An 11,659-nucleotide genomic window follows, 5' to 3' on the forward strand; every position below is an offset into this window, starting at 1 on the left:
TCCAAGTGCATACCGACTAGAGACTCTCAATGGAATGACTATTCCTCAGACTTGAAATACCGATAATCTGAAAATATATTATCAGTAAAGTTGTTCGCATGTGTAACACACTTAATGGAATGATCGGATTTTGATTTTTCTTTGATATTTGGCTATCTACAAAAATAATATCAGGTCGATGAGTAATCGGCTAATATATATACTGACTTCATCTCGGTTGGAAGATTGTGAATGCTGACTCAAGTCATGACTACTCATGCTGACTTAGATATGGCTAAGCAGAATAATATGCTGATTCAACTACGGTTGAACAGAATAACAAACCGACTCAACTTCGATCAGTCAAAAAATATTTGGCTAAACCCTGTCTATCAAATACTTAGAAAAATCTATGCCTAAAGTTTAGTTGATTGATACTCGACTACACTTAGGCAAATTTACGCTTACAATTCAGTTGGCTAGTATCCGACTAACAGTCAAATTCTACAACTTCAACTATCGATTGGTATTTGATTATTCGACTGATATTTAACTATATCAGTAATAATGAGTATCAAGTTTAAAAAGGTGACATACAAAGAATTCCATACATAGAAAATCTTCAACATCTGAAAAACTTTTTCTTTTCATTCATGAGTAAAATGTTACAAAATTAGACCTAAAGTCTGATTACAAAAATGAGTTGGACAATTGTCCAATTATAAAGAAAAGAAAAATTTCTATACTGGTCACCAATCGGCTTCTTCCTCGACTGTGTCGGTAGCTGGTGCAACACCAGTCTCGTGGCCTTCAACAGTAGCCGACTCCAGTATGGCTTCCTCCATAACTGGAATAAACTCTGGTGCGGTCGGTGCAGCTTCTTCAGTCGGCACTATTTCTTCGATAGCCTCTTCTTCTTCCTAATCAGGGGTAGTGATACTGCTCAGATCTAAGTCCGAATATAATTTTTTGACCGCATTCCTGCTGTCTTCATAGCTGATACAGTAAGAGCCGTAGCTACCCTCGAGGATTTTATTTTTGAAGTCTTCGGATTCTTTGTAATCCTCGACGGCTTGCTCCTGCGCCCGACTTAGAGCATCCTTGGCCAACTGTACTTCCTCCTTAGCGGAGGCCGACTATGCATTGGCTAATGCCAACCTTGCTTTGGTGGTCCAATATTTTTTTTCTTCTTCCAACTCTTTAATGCAACTGTCACGATCTTTTCGGAGCCGATTAACTTCATGCTTCTTCTTCTTTATTCAGAACTCTTGAGATTTGATAGTCTGTTGTGCCGATTCCAACTCAGCATGGGCTAACTGCAGATCGCCTCTTGACGACTCCAACTCGACTCTTACCAACTCCAGTTCTGTCTTCATGTGAGAGTTCTCCTCTTGATACTTTGCCTCTCGCTCGGTCATCGCTTGAAGTCATTCAGTGACTGCAGCTTTCTTGACGTTCGCAGCCACAACTTTCTCCATCCATATTTGACGAAAATCGATAATTTTTTGATATCCACTCTCTAATGCCTGCATTCATGTGCTAGCTTAAAAGAAAAAAAAAGTCAAAAAAAAGAAGGGAGGAAAAAGAATAAGTGTAAAGTAAAGTATCAACTTACGCTGAGCATCATCGGATAAAAAGATGAAAATATTTTGAACATAATCCAATCTTTTTTGCTCTCCCTATCAGTCGGGAGAAGTGTAGCTTCGATGAGTCGCTTGACCAATTTCGAGTTGGCCAAGACCGACTAACCTGCAAGGATCTAGACATCAAAAAATGCTATGAAGCTCATCGACGACCCATCTTTAGTCGAAACAGCTGGAGCCTTTCTCTGCTCTCCAGTGGGTGGTCGCTCACTTGAAGCCATCATCCATTCAGGTGTTGAAGGTGCCCGAGATAGTGTCGGCTCAATTGAAGGGGCTCGAGGTACTGTCGGCATTGTGGCGGTCGGTTCTAGTTCGGATGCAAGTGCAGACTCTGTTCATCCCCCTATCGATGAGATTATGGTCGGCATTGTCTTTGTCGATGTTCATATGATGACCGCCATGTCATCATCTCTATTCGATTTTCTTTCGACAGGCAGCACTTCGATCGATGAAAGAACTATCGGAGCCAATAGCGCGATGACAGGTTCAGCTTCAGAAATGACTACCGATGGAGTGTCGGTCTCCCTCATTAGTGCCGATTGTGCCTCAGCCCAACTCTTCTTCGACACTCGAGATGATCCGATACCAGTCGCTGCTCTCTTTTTGACGGTATGCTGTCGAATATCGACCGTTGAAATTCACGCTGTTGGTCGTATAACTGCAATCAAAAAGCAAAATGACTTAGTTACAAAGTTTGAAAGTAAATAAAAAGTAAAATAAAAGATCGACTAAGCTATACCTAAAGAAGTCACTCGACTTCATGCTGTCGAATGTCGGCCACTGAAATCCGCACCATTGGTTGCATGGCTGCAATCAAAAGGCAAAATGACTCGGTTATAAAGTTCGAAGGCAAATGAAAAGTAAAATAAAGGACCAACTAAGCTATACCTAAGGAAGTCACTGGACTAAATCCAACATCATAGAGAGCTTGCTTCGTTAGTAGCTCTCGTTGCGCAAGGACTTCCATATTTTTCAGTCGGAGAAAGTCCTCCCGATCGATATCTTTGACATGACTATTTCATTTAGACTTGTTCTTGGATCACTTTAAGATGAAGGGAAACCCCAAGATGAAGAAGAAGAAACAAATAAAAATTGGTTCTTCCACTTGTGGATGGATGAAGGAAAGCCAGAAATAAATGACAGACCCTTAGGTTGAAGAACCACCAACCCTTAGCTTTTGGATGAGGACAAAGAACAAAAAAAGCACAGGAAAGAGAAGACCGAGGATTGGTCGGGATCATGTGACATAACAAAAAAAATTGATGATTAATTAAATAAAATTTGGAGTTAATTGAGCAGGACAAAGACAGTAATAGTCAAGAAGATTTCGGACAAACTCCGAAATCGAAAAATGAAGATCAGTCCGAAGATCCTCCACATAAATTGCTGTCAGATCTGGAGAAGGAGAACTCATCCGACCATCCAGATTGGGTACAAAAAGTTGAAATTGCTCCAAAATACGATATTGTTCTCTGAGCCGATCAACATTGAATCTGCATAAGAAAGAAACTTCTACGTCTAGACCCGAAGGAGAATCATCAACCGAATTATCCGATCGACTATCCCGAAATGGCTCATCTATTCTAACCTTTTTCTTACCCTTCTTATTGCTACTAGATATCGAAAATGGCAAGAAAAGAAATCAAAGAAGACTATAAAAAGAAAAGAAGAAAGAAAAGCTTAACCTGAAACTAAGGGATGACCTGGAGACTATGAAAATACAAAGAAGAAAACTCCTAGATCCCTAAAGCTCTTGACACTCAGCGCAAAGTTCTCGTTTGCAAAAAAATGGCAAGCAGAAAAGTAGAAAATCCAAATGAAAGCGATATTATATATATAGAGAGTCCGTCAACAGTCGGAATGGATTTGTTCAGATTAAGATTACCTCAGATTTTGATATGTGGCTACATCAAAACTAATCATTGATTGGACGGTTCGACGCACCTATTGCTTGATTATGCCATATCATCTCTATCCGTGTGAATAGTTAAAAGTCAATAATAATTGGACACATGGTGGAAATAGACTAGTCAGAATCAAATCGACTGGATCGTCTGGCCGTCTAACCCTCTTTTCAAATTGACATCCCAATGATGGTCACACGATTATCGAAACGATAAAATGATTGGAGGTTTTTCAATTTTCAAAGGAATCATTAATGTCTATAGTTGAATCGGAGCTCGAGATAACACGTGACAACTCTCTTCGTCCAACATGTCCAGCCACGTGTCAATTCATGTGTCAAGTACCTTGAACTTGGGAGTGGTAGGCAATTGCTGGGGCAATTAGATCTACTCCCCCTGATTCATAGTCGGTGAACTCCACTCTCAGTTGGTGGAATAAATGAAACCTCCGACTATTAATATGTTACACCAACACATAATCAGAGATTCTCAACCAATTTCTTCTTGGGATCGAGTTGATCAGAATAATCAATATGTCAAAATAATCAATCGACGATTAGTCGATGTACCATATATATCGACATATAATCGGTACGTTAAGATTACTGATATACAATCGATATATCAAAAATCGCCAGCACAGAAAGCACATAACGACCATATACCATGATCATCAAAGGGTTTTAACTGTCCATCTCACGATCACATAGTGCCGAAATAAACGAAACCCATATGTCTAACTGTTACAAATGATTACCAGCAGATTATCTATAAAAGAGAGGTAAATGAACAATTTAGGTAAGACACTTCTAGACCAACACTTTGCTACTTTGATTATTCTATCAGCTGTTCATCACTCCTCATTGACTTAGGCATCGGAGGGTCATCATTGGACATAATTTTGATTTGTGGACTTCTTTTGTAAGTTGCTTTTTGTCAAAGTTAGATGCAACAGAGGATTGGCTGCAACACCTATGATGGTTCTCCCTTATCATATTCCAATTACTAAACAAGATCAGGAAAACACATAAACTCTTCTCTTGATCAAATTCCAAAGTCGGCAATTGGGCCGGAATCAGAAGAAACTGCTAGTGACGAAGAAATAATTTTACATTCGTGGTAATAGGTAAGTAACTATTTTATCTCATACTCCGGAGTCGGCAACCTGAACCGATGACCCACGTCTCCCGCAACAAATCGCTGCCTTCTCCACCGCCTTCCCTCCAGCGAAGACTCCCTCCAGGCTAAGTTTTTCGTCCGCCATCCTTTCCGTCATTCGCCCAACCGATTGCTTCCCCACCCCAATCCTAAAGCCGCCTCCTTTTTTCCCTTCCCTTCTTCAATCTACGGCATCAAAAACTAATCTTTACCTTTTTTTTTTTTTTTTTTTCTGATGGAGTTCTTGAAGCCCACTGGCGTTATATTGGACGCGATCTATGGTAGTTGTTTAAGGTATATATTCTTCCATCATTCCCTAAATATTTTCATTTTTATTCTTCAGATTCAATCTTCACGCCTGTCTCGTTCACGTACTAAATAGATATGTCTTCCGTCGCAATGAATGCTTGCAAATAAAAGACAATGGCTTCTGGTTTAGTGACACCTAAGTGTTTGTGTGAGTCTTTTTGCATTATGATCTATATGTTTTTATATTCTAAGCAGTTAATTCCCTGATCCACGTTTAATCATAATTATACTCTCCTGAGATAAAGACATCCAACTGATTTTTTATATGATTTTTTTTTTGGCTTTTATGTAAGTAAGGAATTTGAATAATTTTGAAATTTGAATATTTGATTGGAAGGAGTTGGACTCTAGAATAGGGATGGAATAAGTGGCTCCTATTCCAGCCGTTTGTTTGGAGAGAATCCCATTTCTATTCCAGTTTCAGGAAGAAATAAGACATCCAAATACTGCAAAATCCAATTCCTGCTCTTTCCTAGTATTTAAATCCCATTCCAATTCCGGTTTTGATTGTGATCACGAACTAAATGCATAAGAGGATATGGCCATTTTGATTCCGATTCTAACCATTCTAATTCTAATTCCTATCATAAACCAATATTGCTACATGAGATATGTATTGATATGGTTGCCTCACATGTTGAAATGGAGTGTGTCACCGGGTGTAGTTTTGGGTGGCTGATCTTTTCCCCTTTTCCCTCTAGACGCTATCCGGCTGTCAAGAAACATAAGGGGAAGCAATTCAATGGAGAAATAGATAAGAATTGTGAATATTTCACTTGTTAGGTTTAATCAAGATCCTCCTTTTCCTCCTAATATTTTCTCTTTGAATTTTGCTTTTCCATGTCAAGAGAATACTCCCCTCTAACTTTCTTTGCTTGGCACATTTTGAAGTGTGAACATTACAATATTTGCCTTTTTCTCACCAAATCTCAGATGATCTTAATATCGTTTCCTGCATGATCTTCTCATTGTTACATCTTTTGGTTGTTTAATACAAAGAAGGAAATCTAAGAAATCTCTGTCTTTTAAGCAGGTAAATATATCCTGTCATTGTTATTGGTTGTTGTGATTTTAACATCTCCACTCATAATCTCGATATTACCTAGTTTTAAGAAATCCTGTCCATGGGATGGAAGAACTCATAAATTGAAAGAATATTTTCTTTGAACACCGAAAAAAAATAATACACTGCTTAAATGCTTGCGGCTCATATGCTGCTTATTTCATGCAACAAGAAAATGTATCAGATACAAAGTGAAACTCAAAATTAAACTCGGTTCCCGAGAAAAGGGATACAATAGGCCTGTGACCTAAGAATTGAGAATTACTGGTCATCCTTGGAACACAGACCCTCATATTGTTTATTCTTCAGTTCACAGCTAAAGAACGAAATCAACTAAAACAACACAGGCTTATTTACCTTGTCACTTGTACCATCACAACCACTTCATTATAAAATCAAATCATCCATTAAAATTGTGGCAGAGAACACTCAGGGTGGACTTGCCCTTTGAATTTCTTTGCATCTTTGCAGTAATCATATATCATGAAGTTCTGTCTGACCCAGTTCAGCTGACCCTTCTGCATGTCATTCAACTCACTGTATGCAGGTGAAGTCCACCACTTAGCAGGGGTAGTTTGAGCGCATTGGCTGATGCTGTTTGGTCCAGTCCATGTGCAAGCTCTCAGGCGGAGCTCGCGATATCTTGCTATGAAGGGTGCATTGCTCCAGTCAATCTTTATAAGGCCACCTCTAGTTGCCCAATTATCAGCATTCCAAAGGCTTGAGTAGGCTGTCATTGCTTGCTTGTTGGGGAACGGAATCCTGATTTTTTCATAATTTCTGAAGACTCGGATTGGGAGCCCATCAACAAAACACCTGCAATGAATTGGAGTTATATCAATCATAAATCTGACTTTTTTTTTTTTAATAGCTATAGATTGTTCACGTTTGTTAGTCACTGAGGATGGTGGCCATGTTGCCAGGAATTCAAATACTTCAAAAGATCTTCGAAGCATGCATAACATGAATCCTGTATTAGAACTAGGTGTGCATTAGAACTAGATTACAGAAATAGGAATTCAAATACTTCAAAAGATGTAAAATTTATAAGATGGAGTTGTGAATGGTCCATTCACTTGAAAACAAGTTTGGATCTTGTTACAGAAATATTTGTGCATTAGAACTGGATTGATGTTCTGGTGATGTCTAGCAGCCAAGGTTCAAGGCTATGGTTTATACTCTTTTTGCAGAGGTCGGCCTCAGTAGCATGATATGATACTGATGCTTAATTATCTTAGGGGTGTGCTTGAATCTAATAAATATTGGTTTGTAGTGCTTCATAAATCAGTGAATCAACATGTGCAAATAAGAAAGCAGTTTGCAGTGATAATTATCAAGTTCATTGCTACTAACGAACTTAATCTTTTAAACATTATTCTTTGTATTGTACCACTTTGCAAGAAAATATTTAAACTAAAATTACATTAGTTGTTTGCAGTTGTAATTTACAGTGAAATTTATTTTCTCTGATCTTTATATGAATCAACAACATTTGTGATCATGTCAAAGCCTGACTGATACAGCAATGGCACAGCATACCCTTTTCTTTTCTTTTATTTTCTCTCTTTTTTTTCTTTGCCTCCTTAGGTATTATATGCTGCATGTTAAACCCTGGTAGCAGGTAGACTAAGCTTTGAGAAGTTACCAAGTGCTGAAGTCTGAACCCATCTAAAAAGATGGTGTTAAGATCTGTAGGGATGGTGAGCTTTCTGGAAGAATGTTGAGATGTATTTAGGTTGGAAACAGCACTAAGATTAGCAGAGTTAACTTACACAATCTGACTTGGATTCCAGTGTATGGTGTAATTGTGGAAATCAGAAGTTGGGTCAAACCAAGGGTAGAATTGCTGTTCCCTATTTCCTACACCTTGAGTGAAGACATTTGTGTGAATGATGTAAGGTTGTCCGGATAAATTTCCCAGGAACTCAAAGTCTATCTCATCATGCTTGGTTCCTGTTGACGACATCTGTAATGGATGTGGAATATATTTTAGCTATAGCTGTTCAATGGAAATCCAATGTTAAGTTTGTGTGAGTGAATTCTCACGATCCTGGTAGATTAGGACTTACATAGTATGCGGTGACAGTGCCGGCTGAATTCCCTGGAACCAGTTTGATTTGCATTTCTATACTTCCAAAGAGAAACTCTCTGTTCGTTTGTATCCCAGAACCTATAATTGAAGACAGCAACATGTAAATTGAATAGGAATCAGAAAAGGAGGTACAGTGTCAGTACATTCTTATATAATCATGACCTGCCCCTGTTCTATGCTGTGAACAGGGAGTTGGGAGCCCGAAAAACTTAAAAAAGAGCAAGAAAGAGAGAAGAAAGAAACAGAATGAATTAGTATTGACCACTGCTGCTGGTCAGGAATGTAGCTAATCAAAAGGATGAGCCTGAGGCTTTCTGTACAAAAATTTGCTTCAAGCTCGTTTCTTCTTGTCTTTTATGGAGGAAAATCTTTCTTCTTACATAATATATGCAAAATGGGACTCGTAAACCATCAAGACCTCACCTGAGTTTGGACAACGAAGGGTGTGATCATCAGTGAAGTAATTCAGAATACAAACAGCTTTACATACTCATTTTTATTTTCTTCTCCAACACATTTTAACTTTGTGTATCACATTTCATATATTTAGTTCAATGATGAATTGTTATAGCACAATAAATGAGATATTTCTAGATATTTTAAGATAATGGGAATTTGATTATCCTATATTCTCAGTTGTTGCATTTTATTTATGGTAAGCAGGGATGAAATTGAAATGCAGCATATAACTGGTCAGACAGGGTCAATGACTGCAAACTTCTGAAAAAAAAAAGCACACTCATTCGATAGCTTTCGGTAGATTTCCCTATGCTTATACGCTAAGAATGCGTTGCTGCAATACTAAAGTCTAAAGTTAAATACCCGTTCTAAAATTCGACAAATTAGCAAACCTTTATTTCTATACCCGAGACCTTATCGAGCAAGAGTGCAAGGTTGTTGCCACTGCCCCAGATTGCTGAGTTCAGCGAGCCCCAGGTGAAGACGGCGTCGGTATAAAAATCAGCATGAAACAAGACCTTGGTTCAATGGCACCAGAGAAACAAGAGCAACAAGGAAAATGGGCAAGTTCCCCATTTGCAGCCTGCAACCAGGTGTGCCTTCTGTCTCTATGGAACCGTGCTTGGGTGCTCTAGAGATGGCCATGAGTGTGCCTTATATAGGATCGAGAATACATTGTGGTTGACCATTGGAACAAGGGAACCCTTGCCTCCCTAGTTCCTCCCAAGTCTGTATGAAAATTTTTGGAAGAATAAAAGCGTGTGATTTGACATATTCATCTTCGCTTCAGGAATACAAAATTTGTGCCCAGCTTTGCTTGAAAAATTCCATGACTTAGTTCCAGTGTTGTGCCCTGCACTAACGGCCCTCTGAGAGTAATTTATAGATATATGTATTGCTGATCTAATATTGTTTCTCGGGTTTTCCCATTTAATATTTTGATGAAGAGGTGCCAATAACAATATATTATGAGAAGATGAAGTTTTAAATTTGTTTCGACCGTTGACGTTCTTGGAGCCATGTAACCTTCGATCCGCGTTGGCGCCTGGTGGTGGTGCTGGTAGTATTTATCAGTCGTGCGAGGGACGAAGTGTAGGTGATCTGATGGGTCCAGGCCAAGGCCAGCAATATTTAGGTATCGTCCAACTGGAGATAGTGCACCAACTTTGCTCATGGCGCGTTTCCTTCTTTTTTTTTTTTTTTTTTTGATTGAAACCGGAGGTAGCCGGATGTTATCCTTTTTATTTCTGGTAAAAATATTCCAAAAGAAACTACATTGGATAAAAAAGGAAGAAAAGAAAGAAAAAGAGAAGATTATTTTGCAGCTGTAGCCAAAATTTCTAGCTTGATCCGGAGTCTCCTATGGTTGTATTCATTCTTCAAAAACAAGATGTTCTCAGCCACGGAGAGTCTGAAGAATATTCTGCAAAATAAAGAAACTAGGGTCTTTCTTCCTCAAAAATATCCGATCTTTTCTTTCCCTCCAAACTTCCCAATGCAAGTCCGTTCTAGTCTGGGCTTTTGGATAGGTCTCGAGCTGGTTGGCCCAGGGAAGTCCGTTGGACAATAACCGCTATTAGGCTAAATAAAACAAGTAAAAATTATATGCAAAACTTATATAAACTAATCCAAATGTTGACGATTAACACATAACAAAAACCTTGTCATATGACATTATCATGTCATTTGAAACCACATTGTTTAGTGTGAATCCGGTTTCACCAAGCAAACATTTCTGGGAAAGAAGAGAGAAATGCCATGCCGAGTCCATATAGAACTCTTGTGGATTTCACCCATGGCTAACGCGACTATCCTAGTTTCCCATGTTCCACATCAGTGTCCGAATGTAGGGACGGCAACAAATAAGACCCCCAGCTCACTCTATACTTGATGATTTTAAGTTTCTGGAGATATGATGGACAAATTCGTTTATGTAATGCTTTACATCCACAAGACATACAGGAAGAACGATGCACAAACATTTCAGGGAAAGTGATCAACACAAGAGAGACGAAAAAATTTAGCATATTGGAGACTTGATTTAATATGGAATTGCCAACTAACCTGTCCTTCCTTGTTACGGCCAATTATATTGCAACACACTTCAATTTAGTATTGTTGGGGTAAACCGTCCGACCCTCGACTTTGGTCACTACGACTCTGACAATGCATCAGCCGAATAGATAGTATTGATTCTTCATCGACTGACCAAGCTAATTGCGCCGACCTACTGTCAGCTAATCAACTAAGATCGGTTGACCGACTAGTATTTGACTACCACCGATCGACAGCGGACGATTTAGACCGTCGGCATGCATCCGCATGACAGAGCTAATAACCGACGGTCGCTCATAGATTCTATCGATATAAAGTTAGTTATACCGACGTATGGTCGGCAATCTGCTCAACATATCATAATCGTCACGAACGGTTATCGACTATGTCGCGGCTATTAAGAAGAAGTAACGCCCCACTAATTCTATATTTATGGTTCGATAATTTAGCGCTATAAAAAGTGGGACCACGTGCTTGACGGTTACACCAGAATCACCTATAAAAAAGGAGAGGTAAGTGAACAGTACGAGTAAGCCAACTTTGAGTCAAAGCTCTGCTACTTCATACAATCAAAGTTATTGTTCACCAACTTCTTCTGACTTAAGCATCAGAAAGTTCCCACCAGACATCAATCCAGTCTGTGTGGATGTTGTCTTGCAGATGTTCGATACCGGCGACAGGTGACGAAAAGTTGGCCGCAACAAATTGACGCACCAGAAAGGGGTGAAATACAATATTGTATCATGATGAAAATCAGAGCCCAACGCTCGACTGCAACCGGATCAGCAAGACACTCTTCCCGTTGGGAAGAGGTTCCTCCCCCTCCAGTAGCAGAGCCTAGTTTCTCATGTCTCGTGATCACCACGGACGTCCAGATTACTGCACTCGTGCAGCAAATGAATGTTCTTACGGAGGTAGTCAAAAGCCTCCAACAACAGCAAACCTAGCAGCAGCAGCCGCTGCCAGCGGAACAATCGGTGATACATTCGGTGCCGTC

General features: G+C 39.3%; 1 protein-coding gene across 1 annotated transcript; it reads right to left on the bottom strand.

Annotated features, from left to right (window-relative positions):
* Positions 1 to 5,103: 5,103 nt before the first annotated feature.
* Positions 5,104 to 9,359, bottom strand: LOC105040861 (probable xyloglucan endotransglucosylase/hydrolase protein 26). Its single transcript, XM_029263072.2, is given in 5 exon segments — positions 5,104 to 6,872; positions 7,829 to 8,022; positions 8,126 to 8,226; positions 9,014 to 9,116; positions 9,118 to 9,359. Coding segments are annotated over 5 exon segments (942 nt in total). The 5' UTR covers positions 9,253 to 9,359; the 3' UTR covers positions 5,104 to 6,463.
* Positions 9,360 to 11,659: the final 2,300 nt, after the last annotated feature.

This window comes from Elaeis guineensis, chromosome 3, assembly GCF_000442705.2.
Source record: "Elaeis guineensis isolate ETL-2024a chromosome 3, EG11, whole genome shotgun sequence".
Taxonomy (NCBI): domain Eukaryota; kingdom Viridiplantae; phylum Streptophyta; class Magnoliopsida; order Arecales; family Arecaceae; genus Elaeis; species Elaeis guineensis.